This window comes from Coturnix japonica, chromosome 8, assembly GCF_054131305.1.
Source record: "Coturnix japonica strain WE chromosome 8, WE-NBRP24, whole genome shotgun sequence".
Taxonomy (NCBI): domain Eukaryota; kingdom Metazoa; phylum Chordata; class Aves; order Galliformes; family Phasianidae; genus Coturnix; species Coturnix japonica.
This window is the reverse complement of record NC_140670.1, coordinates 18,831,305-18,853,716: the sequence shown is the minus strand read 5'-3', so window position 1 is coordinate 18,853,716 and position 22,412 is coordinate 18,831,305. Positions and strand designations below refer to the sequence as shown.

The 22,412-nt window shown below is 41.0% G+C and overlaps 1 protein-coding gene across 10 annotated transcripts in view; it reads left to right on the top strand.

The window, feature by feature from the left end:
- Positions 1 to 22,412, top strand: part of PCGF5 (polycomb group ring finger 5) — a 56,960-nt gene that overhangs the window by 6,898 nt on the left and 27,650 nt on the right. For 6 of the 10 annotated variants that reach the window (XR_014948878.1, XM_085555098.1, XM_015866873.2 and 3 more), the window contains one exon: positions 20,949 to 21,258. Coding sequence is in view for 9 of the 10 variants with exons in the window: in XM_085555098.1 (XP_085411224.1) it covers positions 21,147 to 21,258 (112 nt within the window). In the remaining variant the exon portion in view is untranslated. Of the gene's footprint in view, positions 1 to 20,343; positions 20,504 to 20,948; positions 21,259 to 22,412 lie in introns of those variants that run through there. The other 4 variants (XM_015866875.2, XM_015866872.2, XM_015866878.2 and 1 more) reach the window with 1 other exon arrangement.

Sequence of the window (22,412 nt, the reverse complement as noted above, 5' to 3'; positions counted from 1 at the left end):
ACAAGGGTGATTTCACATTGGCACTGCATCAGGGTATAGGGAATATATGGGTTTACAGTGTAGGGTTAACTCATGCATTTACATTCATTTTTCTTAATGGTGATCTTCAGAAGCATGACTGTCCATTGAATACATTTTCTGAACTAGTGTCATTGCTCTGCAGCAGTCTCAGCCAGGACCGATGAATTCCATATTACCAAACTAAACAAAAAAAATACCCAGGTCCATTTGCAACAGCTATGACCTCATTGTTGTAGGATCACTGATGATTTTTTGACTTTTTATCAGACAGTGGCTGCAGCTGACAAACTGATTTGCGGAAGCAGAATATCCAAGATTTCTTTTTAGAATTATAAAGCAGAACATTTTCATATGCATTAAGATTTGCATTTTTTAAAGTTTTGCCATCATATAAGAAATCCATGCATTTCAGTATGTACTCATAGAGATAAGATAAATATAGGAAGGCATGGTTGCATTAATTTTTATGTTTCCGTCTGTCTACAGAGATTTCATTTTTGTTTTCAGTCACATAAAAGTGAGAATAAATCATGGAAGTAAAATAATTGCAAGTCAGGAACGTAGGCTGCAGTGTGTATTGTTCCCCAGTAGTTTTGCAGTTCCCATTGAGTGTCCTAACCCACGAAAAAGATGCTGTTATGCAGTAGTCTCAGTTTCCAGTTTTGGCTTTCTTCTAATCACTGCATTTTTTCACAGTTTCTGAATTTGTGATGCATAAAGGAGGTACCTGCAGATTGAAAGTGTTTGTAAGGTCATAATTTCTCTCGTAGCTTTGTTATTAAAATGATAGCACTTGCTGGCCTTGATCAATAGCAAGGCTTGAGTCATAAAAGAAGCTCTCCGAATGTTAACACTCAGTCTCCTTACCAGTTGCTGACATAATAATTACGTGACCTAAAACAAGGTGTTAATTTCCTGAATCTGAAGCTGTATGTAAAGCCGTGTGTAGAGACACTGGATTTCCTTTCAGTAGCAGAAGACTTCCCATTGTGCTTCCTAGTTCTGGTTCCTCTTTTTAACAGCACTGGTAAAATATCATTGCCTGATTAATTTGCTTTGGATTGGATGGCTTGTTTATTAGATTATTACAGTCCATGTTCAGAGAAACTATCACTTTCCCTTGGGAAGTGAAATGTGTTTGAATTATCTGTTTAAGTTTCTCATGTGCAATTTTCAGATGACTTTTTGCCTTGTGTTGTATCTGTTGGAATCTTTGTGCACTAACAAAGCACATTACAGTAACAGAATCCAAACATTAAATATTCTGAAGACAGATTTGAATACTAGTTGCTACTGATTAGATCTGACAGACAGATAAATCCTCTCTGCCATAAAAAAAAGCAGTTGATCTCAAGATAAGAGGAGAAAAGTCTTAATGACTTGAATCATTCTTAGAGAAATACCACCACTAATTAAAGGAAGTGTGACTATGTTTGTCTCCTCCCTCTAGAAGAAGAATGAAGCATGTAGGGAACCAGGCTTTTGATTATTTTCATAATAAAAACAGTTCCTTTTGTGGAAGATCAGCTCTTAATAGCCAATGTGTGGATTGAATGAATTTAAAGATTTTTCTTTCACAGTTTTATAAAATTGTTATTTACTTCTTTGAAGAATCATCAGTGGTTGCTGCAGAGACAAAAGAGCCTTTATGTGATATAAATGGTATTTTGACTAAGTACTCTTGGTTGATTCTGGCTGTAGAATTTCCCTGCTTACAAAGTGATTTTGAAGGGCTGCTTAATCAAACCAGTGTTTTTCAGCTTTCAATCAAAAGGCTTTTGATATATTACTGTACAGAAACTGTTGAGTCATGGCCTGAACCATTGATGGAACACCTGGGGAAAGGACCCGTCTGGGAGCACAGGTGAAAGGGGGAGGAAAGGACTCAAACCTGGGAGCACAGGTGAAGGCAATTCAGCTGTATGATCAGAAGGGCTGCACCTCATTTAGACCTCATTTAAGGGGTGACTGCCTGTGAAAATAGAGCAGTGTTTGATCAAAGTATGAGCCTTTGGAAAAAAAACCAAAAACTGAGTTTGTGTATGTTTTGGGAAAAGTTTGGCAGCTGTATGTTCCAAATGTGCCTACAGGCAAGCAGGAGTGGAGCTTTCCTCATCACTGTTCATCCTCAAATCTCAATGTGCGCTTTGATACAGATATTGAAAAGGAAGAAATCAGCTGTGTGCTGAGGTACAGCTATCGTGAAGGAGGAAGAGGTAACAGCTCTGCAGTGGGGTGAAAAATGCAAGTGGTATATGTTTGCAAATATCAGAGGGTAGAGGAAGGTGGTAACTACCAGGGGATCTGGGAACAGGGAAATGTGAAGATGGAGGTTGAGTAAATAGATGGGGTTGTAATTGGGGAGGGTTGGGATCTAAGGCAAAGAGGGAGCGAACTTCTTAAGCCTCATTTTATCCTTTGGTGTCAAATAGGCAAATAGGTGAAGAACATCTCTTCCCTTGAAGCCTTATTGTTTTGAGTTGGTCTTCTTTATTTGCACATGTGATGTGCGTTTGGTGGGTGTGGAAGTCAAGCTGCTGCTAACCAACAGTGAGGAGCTGTACTAACTGCAGTGGAATTTCTGTGTTTTGAGCATAGCAGGCTGCCAAATGTAAAAACTGGGCAGTTCTAATGTACCTATTTTAAGACTGAAGGACTAAAATTAGGATGCTTCATAGTTTAGGCTATTGACCGTAGTTTATCTGTTACAGTACTTGTAAATTCTGTTCTCTGCAAGTTATTTTCACAGCACCCTCTTGTTCGTGGTACCGGCATTAAGTGTTTATGAAATGAATTGGAGACTTATCAGTTGGATTTGTTTGCAGAAGAATACAGAACACGTTCAGACTAAGGCAGGAAGATGAAGAATTATATCCTGCTTAGGAAATCTAAATGCAACTTAGATCACTAGTTTCTGCCCATCTTGCATGCTCAACGACTATTTGTTGGAACAGATTTTACTTTGGAACTCTGGAGTCTGCATTTTTTTTGCTGAAGTTATATCAATCTCATAAGGCTCCACCTAGCCATGGGACTCAGCTTTCATGGAGACATGTAAGAAATTACTTTGCCCAAAGATTGTCAATTTAGACAAAGGCATGTCATAGACAAATAAGTTCATGGAGGGGTGCTAGTCATGCAGGTACTTTTTTTTTTTTTTTTTTTTTTTTTTCCCCCATAAAGTATTTGGGAATACTGTTTGGATGTACAAAGTTTCTGTATTATTCCTCAGAATAAATCTATGTTAAGGTACATCTGTGGGATTTTAGTGGCTGAGAGCTCCCGTTACCTGAGCTTTGAGGAGAAGGGAGATCCATCCCTGCCTGTGGCCAGGAGCATCAAGGTAGTGCTAGCTGTGGCTCAGTGCCATGGTAACACCATGGCAGTTTCCAGCCGGCTTACAAAACAGACAGATCTCACTATGCCGAGACTCAGCACTCAGCCTTTCTTGTCCCTCAAACAAACAAGAGTCAATAAAATACTTTATTAGAGAAACAAGCTGTAACTTGGAGAGTGATGACAGTGATCTCATGGATGAGGTCTGAACGTGGTATCTGTGGGAAGAAACGGGCAGAATGTAGGAAAGAACTAATGTAACTGTGTGCTGAAAACCCACAGTGCTTAAAGCTGGACACTGCAGAGCCTTTCCTCTATACCTTACTGAGTGGAATGGCACTGGTAGTGCTTATTGAAGGGAGTGAGATTTACTGCGTTCACAGAGATAATCCTAATCACTCCCCAGAAGTAGCAACTGACAGATAAATGTTGATTCCGATGCTTTCCTACCACTAAGAATAGCATAAGCATAGCTGAGCATCGTGCACTGGAAGATGTGTTGGGAGCCTGTACTGATGGAGCTTTCTGTAACTGGGGGAAGTCGGGCAGCTCAGTGCTGCACTGCTTTAGAAGTGAGTGGTAATATTTTGGCATCCGTGATTGTGACTATTCAGACTAGTATTTGAGAAGAGTGTAACAGAGTCTTCCTGTATGCTAATTTAGCTGCTAAACAGTAGCAACTTTTCTTTTAATTGATCACTTCTATCTATGTATTCTGCAGGCTGCACATTTTAAGCAGTGGCTAAAAAGTCTAGTACTCCATCAGTGCTCGTTTTACGGTGTTAATGTGGGCAGCACTCACTTGGAAGTCAACAGCTCTGCATGCATTAATCCCTGGTGCTATATGGATGCAGTGGTTCTGTGCAAGCTATAGAGCTAAACAGTGCAGAGATATCTAACTACTGTCTGCAAAGTTTCTGTTCTTTATCACCATGTACCAGGAGCAATCAGTCTAGTATACCCAGAACCAGTGCAGAGCCGAAGCCCCAAAACCCTTTCAAGTGCTGCTAAAAAGGAGTGAGATCTGTATTATGGAATAGTTGCTTTAGCACCTTGTACTCTTCTCTGGATCATGCACAGATGCAGGAGGAGATGGATAAACTGTTTTCCTTCTCTAGAGGAAAGGCAGTAGATCAGGTGTTTGCATGATACCAACCCAAAGGATTAGTATAGATAGAAGATTCTTGCAGAAGTGAACTGCATCGCAGTGTATGCTGCTTAATTGCCTGTCCCAGGGACTACTGGGCTTAATGACTTAAGTGTCTTCATCGACAGTGTTTTCCTCTAAGCAAGTAGGTGCTAAATATTTTCAGGAAGGGGGGAAGGGCAGGGGCTGAGATTGCTGTTAGTATAAACGTTTGCAATCTTTTGGATTTGATGGCTTAACCTGGTACTTTTCTCTGTAACACCTATGTTTCCGAGTTGGCAGGGTTTTGTATCCAGCATTTAGTCTGTTTGTTTGTTTGTTTTATTGTGCTTGTCCTTGCTCATCTCACAAGTACAAGGAACAAACCAGAACTCAAGGTAGAAGATAGACTTCAGAGTAAGAAGAAATTTGAGTAGACTAAAAAGAAGTCACAGGAGGACTGTGGAGCGGTGTATGGAGTACAAGTTCTGGTATGAAGTTCTAAATATTTTCCTTGGAATTCAGATCACTTCCCTGGAAGACAAACCTCACTTAATATGGAGCATGTAAAATAGTTCCACTGAGCTAGTGCTGGCCAGGCAAGAATTACTTCTTACTAGAAAAGCTAAGTTTAAATGGTTTCAGACTAGTATCGTTCTTACTCTGTTGTACAAGATATCCAGTGTGATATTTTTCATGCTAAATCTAAAAGTTGAAGTATCCTATAGGTAAGAAGAAAATATATCGATGAAAACTTAGTATTAGGTTGTTGTTTTCGGGCACTGAATCCTAGGGAAATGGCTTTGTTATTCTGTATCTTATGCAGGTGGGCTTAGTGCTACAGTTTCCAAAACTTTCTCTCTGCAACAGAGTTGACTGGAAGGTGGCAAAATATGCCTTCTAGCCCGTATCTTAGCTGCAGTTGCATAAAAACACCCATTTTTGAGCTGAAATTCAAGTTATGTTCTTAGTATTGCTCAGTTCTGATTTCAGCTGGTTTCAGATGCTGGAGCTAGAGGTTTGTTACTTCTGTGTGCAGGGTAACCGGAATGATGGACAGAGAGCAAAGAGAGGATAAACTCAGTGGTTTAACGAGTGACATAACGCATTCAATAAGACACATGCATCAGGATAAGTGGAAATATACCTTAAAAATATTGTCATGTTATAGTACTTGCGATTCCTCTACAATATTTTACTCAAATGCTAGAGTACAACTTAACTGTGAATCAAAGCTTCATAAAGGAGGTGGAAGCAAGAGAATGCATATAGGAGGTAGACCCTGATAACTTACCAAAATAGAAATAATTATGTGGTGTCTGGATGTCATGAGGGAGGCAACGGGGGGGGTGGGGGGGGGGGAAACACAATAAACTTGGAGATTATTTTAAAATCAATATAATCTATATAAATATAATTAAGTATTCTGTTAGAGGAATTTAAATAGAAGTCTAACAGATACCCATGTGTATGTTCAAGATCTCTTGAAAGTTCTAAAATAATAAAATAGAGGAATAGGAAAAGAGCAAAAGAGAAATCGTATATGAATAAAATATTTGTGGGTTCTACTTGCAGAGTGCCTTATTCTTTTTGCACAAAGCACAGACTTCTGAAAGAGTTTTGAAGAGTCACTATATGTTAATCCACCAATGTCAAGGAGTGACAAAAGAACAAAGGTAGTCATGGATTAATGGGCAGAGGGAATATCAAGGAGTTGCTCACTTACAGTGCTTCTGTGGTTCTAAGTGGTGTGATCATTGCTCAGATACTGAACTTGGTTCTGGCAATTCAGCTTTGAGGAAAATGCTGAAAACTTGAGAAGAATCTATGGAAGACTTAAAAGAATGATATGGGGCTCAGGACACATGTTTTATCACATAAGACTGTGCACACAATCAGTTCAGCTTAGCAAATCTAAGGTGGCACTTCTAAGCACTAAGCAAATTATCCTTTTGTATTTTTGTTTTGTTTACTAAATGAAAACATTTGAGAGAAAGTAGCTGATATTAAAAAACAGTTCAATCCTGAAGTATGAACAGTCAAATGACTGTATCCCAGTGAGTGAGGTAGTAAGAGACACAATTAAGGGCTGGTTTATTTCTACTATTTGAAACTAGTAATTATTGTGGTGGATTTCTCAGTGCTGATAATCATGGAAATGGAGAATGATGATATAACCCAAGGGGTCTGTTGAACTTCACATGGAGATGGGTACATCAAAGTCCAATGTTGATTTCTTTGTGCATTTGTTTGTTCGCATCTCAAATTAGATGCTCTTGGGGGTCTTTTTGACTCGGTATGTGTTACAGTAAAGGTTGCACAGTCAGTCTTTACTGCAGCATTTGGTTGTTAAACTGTACACAACCCTAACAGAGAACATTCTGAATATGGTTACTTGAACACTCCTTAGGATTCAAATTGCTATTTCAGTAAAAGCAGAATCCAGTAACAGGTACATTGAGAAGGTCGTAGGGTGTCATTAAACAGATGAGACATATTTCAGAAATAGCATATCTAGTTTAATTTGTCATCAATTTATAAGGGTGTGACATGGCCCTTTGAATTAATTGCTCATTGAAATTTTAAATGAGTTTTTGTATCCTTTTATGGTTGATAGTAATCAAAAAGTGTATGGAAAGTAAAGCAACAGATACTCCTGAAGCCCTATAAGATTTCCTTTGGATACATGGAGGAGCTATGCGTCGCATTTATATAACATATTTGTCTCAGTGTAGGTTAGATACGTGCTTGGCTGTCTGGTTTTGTGTAAAAATACTGTTCCCCATTTGTTCTATATTAAATCCTTCTCTGTTTATATTTTATACTCTTAGAAAATAAACATATAAAAAAACGTGTTGTTTTAACTGCTGATAAAAGCAAACTAGCTAGGGTGCAGAATGGGCCAAGATCAGCTTTCCATGAGTTTCTTTCTTAAAGAAGAAAGTCCGACTTAAGTGAGTGTCTTTTATTTATTTTGCATAGAATCATAGAATCATAGAATCACAGAATAGTTTGGATTGGAAGGGACTTAAAAACCATCTGGTTCCAACTCCTTCAGTGGGCAGGATCACCTCACCCTGTGTCAGGGCCCAGGACCCCATCCAACCTGGACTTGGATGCTTACAGGTATGTGCGCATTGCTCAATAACTGCGAAAGTATTTATGTTTATATTTATGTTCATATTTATGAGTATGCTCAACTTTTTCCAAACAGATTGAGTTTTTCTGTGCAGGAGTCTTGCAGATGTTCTGCTTCTACCTCCTGATGTCTAACATAATGTATTTCTTTCATTAAGAAATGGGATCTGAAAAATCATGTTTGGCAATTGTATCAAGTGAAACTGGGTTGGTTGTTTTTCTGGGGGGGCTGGAATCTCCTAAGAGTTGGGTAGGTTTACCAACAGTGCTCAGTTGGGAATAGAGCAAACAGGTGCCTGTTATTTTTGTTGACATGGAATCTGTAGGATTGTAAGCAATCCAGCATTCCTCATTTAAGCATTTTTCCTTCCAGAACAATGTCTGAATCTTGTGTGAAAACCTTATTCTTATACCTGCTCTCACATGTTGTAAGTGAAATGGGGCAATGTGAACTGGAGTTCACTTGGGTGCTTATGAAGTATTGAGGTATTGTAGAAGGCAAGGAAGGAGACACTTAGCATGTAAATATCCTGATATTGGAAGGTGTAGGGTAGAATCTAGAAAAAGGGATGGAAATGTGGTGTATTCAAATGGGCATTTTTCCATATGCAGTGTTCGTCACAACCTAACTATACGTGACAGCTGCAGGATTCAAATGCAATCTCTATGGCTTCCGAACTAATAGCTGTAATAGAGCAGAGGATCAACTCAGTTCTTAACTGTGCCACATGCTTCCAGAACAGTTTTTATTAGTTAATGTAGTGTAGGAAATCTTACAGGACTTAAAAGGAACAATCCTTGTCTGCTCATTTAGAAATGCACTGTGGATGGTGGTGTCTTGTGTGTCACATCTTCCCTCCTAGAAGTTGGTAGGTTGTGGTAGTTCTAGAATAAGATTAGGCATCTCCAGACTGTAAGTACACTTCTAGCAATGCTGCACAGAGTGCAGTGATGAAAATGTTATCTATAACCTAGCTGCAGAGTATAATATGTGTGTTTGCTTGAATCTGTAATAGCATTCTTTTATTTGGCACCAGAAGTATTTTCAGTTAATTACAAATATACAGCGAGGCAGTATTCCTTTTCCTGCTACTGTTTAACTGCTGCTTTGGAAATGAGCCTAACCGTGCATTTTTATTTCCTTTTTAATAATGAATTTGTAGCTGTAAAGCAGTCTATCAATACTAGATGTATATTGCCCAATGACTTCTTCATCACAACGCTGGTAGAAGTACATTTAATTACATCATAGAGACATAAAAATAACTTGTTCCAGGAAGTCGTTTCAGCACTGTGTGGGATTGGGCTGTGTAAATAGCAATATTCACATTCATTCATCGGTTGTTTGTTAATAAGAAAAAGAAAGATGAGTTGAAGGGACTGATGCTTTGTCATCTTAAGTGGTCATTAATTCTGCCTTAAACTGAAAGCAAAAATTTAATTAAAGCAATGTTCTGTTTCATTACCATTTTGCAGGTGTATAAAATTATATATATAATATATATATATAATTATAATAATATATATATATAATAATAATAATATATATATAAATTATATATATACACACAACCTGGATAAGGTATTGGATGACGCACGAAATTCTGCCCAATCCAGCTTTTATCTTTCAACTATTTTTTTTTTGTAAAATGTTTCACATGCCCTCCACATTTAGAAGATTGGGGACTTACCTTTCAATTCCTTACTGATCCTGTTTTTAAAAGTAACTGCTGATAACTTGATTAATCGTTTTCAGGATCTAGTAGCAACAGCAGTATGAGAAGATGTGTAGGTTTAGTGCTCAGTATAACTACTTTATGCAAAATAAAATCCCTCACCTCAGAGATTAGGTGCCTGGATTAAATCCACGTCATGAACTTTCAGATGAAGAATAATGTTGTGATTAACACAATGTATTGAAACTTGAAAGTTGGAAGTTTAATTCCTAGGCAGTCATATCTGTCTCTGTGCTTGGAGTCAGCAGTTTCTTAGGAAAGTGACAAGAATATTTTACTCTTTCTGTAAAGCAGGCTCAGTAATGTATTCTTTTCTTCATGCAGCTAGACTGCAGGCTCTTTAGAACAGGTGGACTCTCAAAGGGAATGTTTCCACTGCAGCTGAAGGTGTGCTTGCTGTATCTGCTGAATGGATATATTTGTACTGAGTGTATCAAGCCACGTTTGTTAAATAACAATAAAAACAGTATCAGGTATTACAGTAAATGGTACCCAGCTTGCTCTGAACCCTTGTGTGACTAGGTTGTGCTGATAGACGTTCTTTGTGTTTGCTTCCATAGTTGCTGAAGCTACAGAGATCAAAAAAGTAGATCTGCTCTTTCTCAGATTTGTTTTATTTTGATCAGCTTTCGGATCAGGACTGTGTACTTTTACACAGTAGTCTAGGAAGTTTACTCTAATGATAAATGTGTCCTTAAATTATTTAGCATATACAGCAGCTGCTTAATAATTTAAGTTTTTAGACATATTATGGAGCAAATGGAAACAGATTCAGAGCTGAGGAGTGATAGAATCCTACTGGTCTGTGATGATTTTTAGGAAAACCCGGTGGTGCTTTTCTATTTTACCTTGTGGTGCTAACCAGAACAGATCCCAGGGGTCCAGTAGTTGACACGAAGGTCAAGGTTACAGAGATAGTGCATGCTTGAGTGTATCCCCATAAAGCACTTTGGTACAACAGGGACACACACTCGTATTGTAGCTTGGCACAGGCCCAATTAGCCCTAGGCTGGAGGTAAAATTAAGTTGATAAGAAAAAACTCAAGTGCAGGGACACATAGAATCATAAACACAGGGCTTTTAGTCTTCCCTACATAATTTATTCTTATGCAACTTCACATGTAGTAAGCTCCCTGTATGAAATATGACTTCATATGATGAATCTGTGCTTTTTTAAAATTTTATTTTATTATTATTTTAAGAAATTTCTTTCACTTTGATAAACAGTATGCTTACAGATTATTTGATCACTATGGCTGTATTTTTCCCAGGTTGATATCAGTAATTCCAGATGAGACTGTGTTGTGTCAGAGGTATGTACCGTGATGAATGCTGAGCTCTTGTCTCATGGCCATGATATTAGTCCCTCATGAAAGTACAGCATGGGAGGATAGAAAGATACGTACTGAGAAGGGGTGGAGATATGGCAGGCATTTATACATCAGCCTTTTGAGATTGGCAGCTCTACCATGTTTCAGTCCACCTTTTTCTTTATCTAGTTCATACAGTTGGTGCTGAAAAGTCTATTAAAGCCAAGATGATGTCCCTTTATCCACCAAGCTAGTCATCTCCTCATAGAAGGCTCTTGGTCTGATCAAGTCATTTTACCATTAACAAACCTGTGCTGGCTAATCCGTTACTCTTTTTTCCTTCCTGTCTAGGACTATTTGCATTCTTATCTTACCCTGCGATTGAGGTGAGACTGACCAGTCTGTGTTCTCAGGATCTTCTTTCTTGCCCTTCAAGGATGGATGACATTTGCTTTCTTTGAGTCCCCAGGATCAGTTTCAGATACCTATTATCTTTAATAGATAATGTTGCCTTGAGCAGCATCACATCCCCTAGCTCCCTCAGTGCTTGTGAATGCGTCCTATCAGGACACATGGATTTGACTAGGATCATCTAACCTGTATAAATGCTTTGACTGTGCTTTTACTGCCTTACTCCCACCTCTCACAATCTCAGCTTCACCATTTAAGTATGGCTGCAGGTAAAGCTGTCCCGAACATTCACAGCCCCACACAGTTCTTCTCTGTAAGAATCAGGTCCAGCAAAGCATCTCTTCATTATTTTTGTCAGAAGGAATTGTTACTGCTCTGTGGAAGCCTTCTGCGCTGCTTGTGCCCCCAGCTGCAGTGCTCTCTGAGCAGATGCTGGTTTGGTCACAGTCCTGCATGAGGAGCAGTGCATGCAAACATGATTTCTTCCAGTTATCTGAAGAGGATCTCATCTACTCTTTTCTTTCTCATCAAGTAGTCTGTAGCATACATTCACCACCTACAAGCTTAGTGTCTTTGCTCTGCTTTAGTGTAGAAGGCAGGTACTGAGAGGTCGGGGGCTCTGAATTGTGCTGGGCCCACTAATGGTAACAGGGCTGCTCCTAGCTACTTGTTCTCAGTTATTACTTCACAGGGAGCAGCCAGTGTTTCTAAATGCTTTTTAAGTGTCTCTGGTCCTGGATTACAGTAAGTAGCCTATAATGAGTATATGACTATTGCTAAACTATTGCTAAACTCATGCCTCAGGTGATCTTGTTTACAGATATGCTGATAGAGCATTCCTGCCCTTAGTGAAGTTACTGTTTTCTTTAAATTTGGAGCTTAGAATAAACTACTGTGTTTAGAATGGTTGATTTATGATATAATTGCAACATCTATTATAGTGTGTTTTACTTTAAATGAATTGTTTGGGACTTTTAGCCTCAATTGTTTTAATTTTTATCTGCAAATTGTTTCAAATGTTTGTCAGGATGAGTAGGACACAGCTATGGTTTGTCTGTTGAATACTAATACCTTGGCTTTGCCCTTCATGAGTGTCATCAAGGTATAGGTGTATAAAATTCTCTTGTGCAATCTGCAAATGTCAGTTTATTATTGTGCATTTTCAGAATGGATTGTCTAGTGAAATGATATCCTCACAGCCCAATGTAAGACATCAGGAGGAGCATCTAGATGTAGATGTAGACATAATTTTTCTGTTAACTGTGGAAGCCAAGAATGCCTGCAGCTTTTGTTTGTGGGGAATCAAGGAAGTTTTATATTCAGAATTTTATATTCAGTATTTTGTCCTCAGAATATCTGAAAATTCTCCCAAAAATGTAAGTACAATTTTCAGAAGTGCAGAGAAGTAGAATAAGCTTCAAGATTTGTGGTGGATACTAAGAAACACATCTTTAAATGTAAGTTGTTCTAAAATCTCAAGGCCAGGATACCTCACAGAATCAGAGACAGGCTTGGAAGGGAAGTTGGGTGGCAGTTCAAGAGGCTGTCCATCCCAGCACCTCTGTTCATAGCACATCAGCTAGAGCTGACTGCTCAGGGCCTTGTCAGTAGTGTTTGAAACCTTCAAGGATGGAAATTCCAGAGCCTCACTGGGCAAACAATTCCAGTGTTTGTTCACCTTTACAGTAGAAAAAAGAACAAAACAGTTTTGTATAAATAGGATTTCCCTGTTTCAATTTGTGTCCGCTGCCTCTTGTCCTGTCATTGGTCAATATGAAGAAGTCTCTTATTTCATCTTATTTACTTCTCCCCTCAGGTATTTACACACATTAATAAGTTCAGCCCTGAGGTAAGGCTGAAGAATCTCAGGTTCCTCAGCCCCTCCTCATTTAACAGATGTTCCAATCCTTTAATCATCTTACTGGTTCTTCAAGCACTTTGTAGGATGAAAGCCATAAACAGGAGAAAATGATGTGGTAGAACAGCAAAATGAAGAAAACTGCAGAACAGATTTAAAATATGCTGGATACAAGTGTAAATTGGCAGTCTCTGTTTGAAGGTACCTCTTTGTGATGTCTTTTGTAACAATGGTTTCTCTTGTGATTTGGGTAAGTTGCTGCTTAGTAGAAGACGTAGCCTCAACATACATATTTTATTTCCTGACTGGCAGAGGGTTATGATGGCACAGGCATTTCTGACAAGTTTAAAAGACACAAGGGTAATGCGCTAGACAGCATTCCAGATTTCTCAGTGGGAAAATGTAAATCTCCTTAATTTTATTCCTACTGAGCAGTGGCAACTAAGGTCTTGTATTTAAATATGAATTATTAAATAGACAGCATGATGATGATAGGAGCAAGATGTGTTATATGTATCAACAAGTTCTCATAAGTCTGATACCTTGTCAAAAATTCATATTCCCATCTATGCATTTGTGATAAAGGCAAATCATTTTAAGAGTATTATGCCTTTTATTCTTAAAAGCCTACCAAGGATTTAAGATTAGGGAATGGAGTGAGATTTGCCATGTAAATTGATAGATGAAAACTCCTAGCTTTAGGCCTCTAGAAGCTTAACTTAACACAACACTGAACAATCACATCTGAAAAACTGAGCAAAGTGTTAACAGGTTGTAGTAATGTATTCAGATGTTATATGATATCTTCTGCATTAGAAAACTTTTATGAAATGCATTTAATAGGCAAGTCAAAACATTACTAATTGTGGAAAATCCTGAAAATAAGGATTTCACTTTTTTTTTTAATGAATGGGTACAGTTAAATAATACAAAAGCTGTTAGCAACCTGAAGATGAAGCATTATGTCTGAGATCAATCTCAGCTCTTAGAATCCAGAGTGTTTGTCAGTGACTACAGGAACTGTAGCAGTTCAGATTAGAAACAGCACTGAGGCAAAAAACATCAGTAAAGAATGGTGTGTGCTCTGTTCATTTTATACACCTTTGAAAAATATGAGAAGATGAGCACTGTGTATGTGTATGTACACTGCTGCATGGACTTTGGTGCTAAGGTCAATGCATATGAATAATCACCTGTTTGTGAATGAGCTGGATTGCAGTCTTGTGCGGACCACAGGCACACATGGTAAATCATGAGGTAGTGTTTGTAGAATCAGGGCCTGAATATGAAATATAGACATAATTGACTTTCTGTTCAAGTACAGTACTTCTGCAGCAGAAGGAGTGAGGCTTTTTGCACACACAATACTGAACAATAGCTTTTTGAAGAGGAGATGAAGGTCTCATATAATCTCCTGAAGTATTACCTACATTTCTTAGCATATTTTTTTTTTCCCTACAGAAGTAGTTCATGATCCTGCCTAGTTGATGAGATTGGGTGAGTTACCAGGTTTAGAATGAGCTCCTGAAGGCAATTCAGCTTTTTTTAAAGCAGAATTATATATATTTTTTGTATTCTGGGAGGGAATCAGTCCTCTTCTGTCCAGAGCCTAAAAAAAGTCTAAACTGTACTAACTTATGCAGCTAAAAGCCACTTAGTCTCACTAGCACCATGCTGAGCCCAGACTTCTAACCACCGCAGAGAGAAAGCTCAAAATACAGGGACGTAAACTGAAAGTTGGAAATGATGTTTATTTGATGCTCAGTCTGATCAAATGTACATCAACACGGAATATGCAGTTTGAATGCAAACTGAATCTGGAGGCTGTGATTTTGTAATCACACAAAAAACCCCACCACCCTAAACATTTTGCATATTTGAGAACTGTTTTATAAGTGATTTCTGTAGAAAATTCAAAAGATGATACTGTCAAACGATGGCACTGCTTATGCAAACTTTTCTGATTTATTGCAGTCATGGGAATAAAGTTGTGAAACCAGCACTGTCAACTTCCTAAGCTAATACGACTTCAGAACTGGCATATGGTGCCAAGTTATGGGCTAAGGAGTGATTGTTCACTTGAGAATAGCTTCTGGCTAGAATCCTCAGCTTATCTCACCCTAAAACTGGTACATACATGGTACATACAGAGGAATCAATTAAAACTATCAGTTTTGCTTAATCTTTTCCCATCAGCGTATTGATAATGGTTATTAACATTGAGACAGTACTTTCAGAAGAACGTTATCTGGAGCGACTCTTGCTTGTAAAAGTTAATGCTAACAAACATCCAAAGTACATGGAGATTTTATATTTTTGATTAAAGGCAGGAAAATATGGAACTAATGCCTTTTATTTAACTCAGTAGGCCAAGTTCATCTGTGTCCATAGCCATATGATTGGATAGACATGTGGAAAATGTTGCTGCACAGTGTATATCCAGTGTATATACTAAAGAGCTGTTAAAAAAATATAGTGTGAGGATATGAAGCTGAGGCTGAAGCCTCTTATTTTTACTTAATTTACTTGAATCATAGAATCACAAGGTTGGAAAGGACCTGTAAGATCATCTAGTCCAACCAACTAGTCCAACTTGGGGACAATCATTATTTATTTTAGTAAGTAACAATGAAATTCACAAGTATCTGTATTAGGTTTCCTTCAGTGAAGTCTATTGTTTTAATTGGTAACAAAATGATGATTCCCATGAATGCGAGAGTCTTCCCATGCAGTGCAAATGAAATGTAGTCCATCCAATAACACGTTATTGAGTTAAAGGTTTTATTCTTGTAAGGACTGGAAACAGAACTCCTGTCGAAATCAATTGAAATAGGATGCTTCACTTACTTAACGAACCCTGAGACATCTTGAATATCATTCATTTGTTTTGTAAATCATGAAGAAATTTGGTTGTTCCTTCTCTATTGCTTTTGGGTCTTTATTTGCTGGTTCTGCCATTATAACCAGCATGAGGAGCTTTCTCAAGGATTTCTTTTGCTGAGCTTATTGGAGTTTTAAATTTGTTTTGACTTAAGATCTAGTAGCAAGTCTTGTTTTTAATTTGCAGTGCAAGTTGATTGCATAATTGTGAAGCTGTTTGACATGTGTGATACAATTTGATTTGCATTCCTGCCAGCTTTCAACTGTAAGAAACAAAATCTGTTAGTAACAATTTTAGCGGGAGCCATTGGAGGGTTTTTACAGTTTGTTTGCCATCTCTCAGAGACTGAAAGATGAGACTCTTTTAAAGGCATTTGAACATTTTATGTGATTGCTTAGTTGAGCTGTGGAATATGATGGTGTGAGTGGCTTTGATAGATTCAGGGAACAAATACTGAAAACAGTATAATATATGTATGATAGCAAATGTACAATGCAGTATAGAGTGGAAGAAATGTAATGCTGGCTGAAAAATGGATTAATAGTCAAAATATAGCGAATAGCCATTAGGAAGCATTGTGGGAAAGAACTGATCAGAAAACTTAAAATGAACAATTATACTGAAAGAGAGCTACTTTGTGCCTCGAAGGATATGTATATGGAGAATGACCAACATATCCTGGACGTTTACAGAGGACACACAGTCCTGCTTGTGCAAACAGCAGCCATGTTCAGACTGCCCTATGCATGTTACATTGCTTCAGTTTTCCTGATAAAGTCACTGATTTTCATGGACCGATACTGTTGTCTCTTTTCACTGTTGTGCAGTAGTAGGGAGACTTGAGGTAGGATTAATTCCTGAGCTGCTTTTCTCTGGAAAAGATGCAGAATAAACATTTGATTCTCTTGTAGAGAGCAGAGTAGAAGGAAACTGAATGGGAAGAAGCATATAGTCAGACAGCAGTGTAGGCAAAGAAGTATTTGAGAGTATACAGTAGTAGTAGCAATGGCAATACATATAGTTAATGCCATGAGTTCAGAGGAAGATTAGCAAACAGTGGAAATGAAATAGCTGGCCATCAGAAACCAGAAGAGTAATTATTTGTCGTGCACGGAGAGCAACTGATTTACAGCTGATGTGGGTCATTTCAAATTATGTCTTGAAGCTGTTATCAAAATGGGTGACTTTTACTTGCTTCAACTTTACACAGAATGGCTGTGAGTTATATGAAACATAGGATTATAAAGGACTACTTTGGTCATTCTGTGGTTTCCCACAATCACAGACAACTGTGAAATAATGCCTCCTCCATTTCACTCTACAGAGCATACCACAAGCCACAAAACATTTTTTCAGTATCCTGTAGGAAACTAAAGATGATGTATAGGAGATCAAAGTCCACTGAAACTGTAGTCTGCCATAAGACAAAACCGGGAGAGATTAAGGATACTATCAGTATTTCAGTTGCTAACAGTTTCTAACCCCATCTCAGATCACTGCTTTGAAACGGGGTGCCTAAGCAAATGGATGCACATCTAGTGTCCTTTCTGCTGTTGCAGTCTCCAGTGGTTCAAAGCAAACTCCCCTCTGCCTTTTGTCACCAAAACTCAGTTATGTGTGGAAAAAATACTGTTTTGTATTATGGAAGACTCTAAACTAGATGGAAGAACTGCTTTGGAAATAATGCCAGTATGTTAGATCTCGTTTTCATACCTAAGTAAATATATGGTGATTTCACTTAAGCTGCCAGCAAGTCAAGAAAGGTGATCCTTTCTTCTCAGCATCTGTGAGAGCATATCTGGAGCAGTGTGTCCAGGCCCAGGCCCTTCAGTACAATGAAGATATGGGAAGAGTCCAGCACAAGGCCACAAAAACTTTTGTATGAAGAGAGGCTGAGAGCACTGGGCCTGCACCCCCTGGTGAAGGAAGAGAAGGTTCTGGGATACCTTAACAATGGTATAAACATTGGAGGGAATGAAGATGAGCAAGTCAAACTGTTCTTTGTTGCCTTCACTGATAGGGCACCTGAAATTCCATCTGAACACAATAGAATGCTTTTCTAAGAGAGTGGTCGGTTATCGGAGTAGGTCACCCCGAGTGACTGTGGAGTTTCTGCCTGTGGGGAAACTCTAAACCTGACTGGATGCAGCCCTGAACAGCTGTCTGTAGCTGGCCCTGCTTGCCCTACATCTCTTCCAAGCTGAGCAATTCTGTGATGCTTTCAAGTTTTGAAAGTCTTAAAACTCCCATCAACTGTGGAGATAATTCTCGAAAATGTCAGAGTTGCATTAATGAGTAGAAATAATGAAGTGCCCAGAGTTTTCAAGTTCTTGTGTGTTCTTTTAAATATGCACTTTATTCATATCAAATGTAAAGAATTACTTTGTTTTGCATTGGGATGATTCAGCAGTTGTTCGAGGCTTTCAATAAACCACTCTTCTTCAATAATGCTTAGACATAAACCTTGTGTGTGTGTGTAAAGAAGGGCTTAATAGATTTATGTATATAAATACTGTGTTAGAGGACAGTGAGTACAAGTCAGTCAACAGTGAAGTCAGGTTTAAGACGCACAGAGAAACGAGAGCTGTGTTTTCATCACTGTGTTGAGGGCTGTAGTGCGCTCTGTAGCATATTTGCTGCTGTAAATATACAATACATACTAACCAGAACTAGCTCCATTTATTTTGTTTCCCTCTTAACCTGAGACCACTTTGATTCAAACACTGCACCATTACCTTCTAACTGTGCTAAGTAAATCCAGGTGCTCACATCAGTTCCATGGCTCAGTGCTTTTACTGCACCTAGTAGATGCAATGCTGGGAGTTAACTACTTTTGAAATAACAATAAATTCATAAGCATTTATTAACGTGTTTTCTTTCCTCCCAATGTAAAGTAAGAACAAGTATCTAAAGATTTTTGTTGCACTACTTTCCTCACATAATGAAATAAGAGCTTCTTTCACAGTGCTTCTCATTTCTGCTTTATGCTGCGGTCTTGAAAGGTGCTAAGTGCCTCAGCCTTGTTTTCAGAGTTAAAAGCACTCAGCACCTCGTAAATACAGCCTGGTACCAGCAGGGCCGACCTCTTAAATTTTAGGGAGATGGAGCAAGAGTGTGTCATTTGCCCTCTGCCTGGGATGTGACTGGTGTGGTTTTGGAATGGTGTGTGGGAATCCATGCCAATGGGGCACATCTCCCAGCACCTCGACTGCTGCACAGTTATTGCTGTATAGGCTGCATGACAGATTAGAGACAGGACTGTGTTTTTAGTGTGCCTGGTTAGAACATTGTGTATCCGTTATTGTGTAAACATGAGCCTTGCTGATAAATTTGTTTAGAAAAGTCTTTTGTCTTTTTTTTTTTTTTTTTCCAATAGTGAGATTTGATAAAAACACGTTTTGAAATCTTTAACTTAGAATCCAGTTTATTTTTAAAGCAAGTCCTATCGGCCACAGTCATGTTGAAACAGTCAGGAGAACACTGGCAGATGTTTGTTATAAATGTGCATGTCGTCCAAGCTGGGTTGCTCGTGCTCATTCTGAAATTGTCAACTTCTGCTAAACTGCCAGAATGCAACTGCTGACTAAAATATTCCCTTTTGCTAAGTAAAATGTTTACATGAAGAAGAATTTATATTCTCTCCTAGTAACATGCTTCACAAGCTGTGCTTTCAAAGGAGCAGTGTTCCCTTAACAATGATCTTGCCACCTTTAGGACAGCGCTTTGCACAGTTTCGGCTTTCAAGCAGGAATACCCTCGATGTCCTCATTTCATGTCAGTGCCGCCCGCTTTGTCGCGCATTCACCGTGGCACTGAAACATTAATGACAACACCTCCCTGGCCTCAGCCCGGCCTGGCAGGTGGGCGCTGGAGGGCACGGCCCGGGGCAGGAACCGAGGGGAGGGGACCCGAACGGAGCATCCCGCTGCAGAATGGACCAAGCGCGGTGTCAGGCAGGGCGAGGGCGTCTGAGCTAACAGAGGCAATGCCTCCATGTATTGTTGTCTTTAGCGTTAGAACGAGCGTTAACATTTTCTAGAGCTACCGCAATAGAAAAAGACCTTTAAGGCCACTTTGGTTTTTGAAGAATTCCCTGGTGCCGGAGCGCTGCTAGGAGCAGGGGTCAGAAAGCGGACGGCTTTGAGCACGGACACAGCTCCCACGCGTGCTTAGCGTTTCCCCGGCTGGTTGGTGGCGGGGGCACACGTCTATCCGCTTTTGGGCGGCGGGCCTAACTTGGTCCGGCGCTTCACTGTTTTTCCGTGAAAGTTCGAGAGAAGGAAGGCGAGGGGCAGGGAAAGGGTCCGAAGCGTCACTTTCCCACGGGCAGAAGCTGAGGTTGCCTTTAAGGACCTTTAAGAACGCGATAGCCGGAGCAGGGCAGCCAGGTGCCGCCGAGTCGACAGCCCCGCTGCGGCTCTTACCTATGGAGCCCTATGGAGCCGCTGCCCGCGGGGCCGTTCGGGGCTGCAGGCGGCTCCCGGCGCGGCGCTGCGGGCGGTGGCGCAGCAGGGCTCGGCCGAGGAGCAGCGCCTGCGCGCCCGTCCCGCCCGCCCTGGGACCGGCCGCGGCAGCCGGCGGGGAGGGAAGGAGGGAGGGAGCGCTCGGAGGGGGCGGGTGGCGCACGCCGTTTCCCTTTCTCTTTCGCTGGGCGGCCGTCCGCCCGAGGCCGCGGGGCTCCGCCAGGTACGGCGGGGGTCGGGGGGGGGGACGCCGCGGGCGGGACGGGACGAGAGTTCGGGCTGAGCGAGGAGAGACCGCCCGCAGCCGGGGCGCCCCGTCCGGAGAGCGGCGGGGAGGAGGGGGGGTATTAAGGGGGGGGCAGGAAGGGCACGGCTCCTCCCCGCGGGGGCCCGGCGAGGCCTGCGGAGCGCGTCGTGCCTCCTCGGGGCCGGGCGGGCGGCGAGACGGCCGGGAGCTCCGGCGGGGCGGGAGGGAGCTGCACCTGTCACCCCGCGGCGGCCGGAGCCCCGGGAGGGCGGCGGGGCCGGGCCGGGACTCGGCTGGGAGAGCGACCGCCGCGGTTACATAAACGGCGACCCGCGCACCCGGCAGGCCGATGGCGACGCGTGTCAGCGGGCGTCGGCCCGCACTGCCGGCTCACGCGGCTCTGCCTCCACGTGTGCTGTAGGTCCCGACATGGCTCGCCTGACGCCGCGGCGGGAGGTACGAGCCACGGCCCCCTGAGAGCTCCCGCACCGCCAGCAAATGCCTGGAAAAGTCCCGCAGCGCAGAGCGGCACCGCAGCGCTCCTGAACGGCCGGCAACATCACCTCGCCGATCCGCTCCCTGAACCCCCGGCACTCCGACAGCCTGTCCTGCCCCACGAATGGCTGCTCAGAGGAAGCACTTGGTGAAAGATTTCAATCCTCATATCACCTGTTACATCTGCAAAGGTTATCTCATCAAGCCCACCACGGTCACGGAGTGCCTCCACACCTGTAAGTACCTTGCAATACATCCGTCCTTTGTAAGTGGCACCCCTGCAAGTTTCAGCTGATGTCTCCTTGGACCTCCATGCAGCGCTTTGTCTGCTGGTGGTGCACTGCATGGATTGCTCTGTTATTGCTGTTAGGTTGTACCTCTCTGCCACTTGGGTACCGCTGTGGATGCTCTCCTCAGCATCTCATAGGGTGAAGATGCCCCTTTCCTCCCCCCTGAGCAGGGCGGTGGTGCTGGGTACGGCACACACGTGTGTCACCGCAGCCTGCTCAGAACCAGACTACTGATGGGGTGTGGTACTCTGACGATGGAGCTGCACCGCTTTGAAACTGAAGCAGTGCAGCTGTTGGTGTACCACAGTGCACGCAGCAACTTGGGTTGGGCCTAACTCACCTAACTCTGTAGTGCTCTCCATGGCACAGTGAGTAGAAGTAGTTGCAAGTTGGCAGAATGCTTACTTAGGGAGTAGACCTCTCTGAAACTGACTCAGAAGAGATTGTTCAGGTTGTCTTCTGCTCCAAATGTTTCTAAAACATTTGTGTATGAATGATGCTGGATGTATCAGTGGTCCTTTCAGGCCCAGTGGAATTGCTTGCACACTTAAGTTTTTTAAATGTATTCTTGAATATAAAATAGCTTGCTTGGACCTCCTTGACAGTTTGGAGTATTTCCAAATAAAAATTGGAATTCTCCAGAAAAGAGTTAGAGGAACTGTGTGTTTTCTGGTAATCTTCCCCTTTTGAAACCTATAGTAAAGACCGGTTCAAAGCCATGCCCTAGCATTTCCCCATCTTTTACTTTTGATGCAGTGCTGTTTTTAAGCCAAAGCCCTGTATGTTCTGGTCACCAGGATATCAAAAACTTAAATAATTAAAACCTGTCATTCCTATGTGTTGTTCATAGTGCAGAGACATCATTGTTTACCACTACAGTGTTCTTATTATTAGCTTACTTTCTGAGGAAAACTGATTTTGAACAGATTTTTCCCAAGTGTAGTATCAGCTAAATGTTATACAGCTCTTCTGGTTTGGGTTGTTTGGTGAACAACTGAACTGCAGGAGGAAAAAAGTTAAGAAGAGCATCCTGATAGCATTTTGAAATGAAATTGGAGAGAGCTATATTAGCTGTTACTGTTAATCTTTCCCTTTAAAGA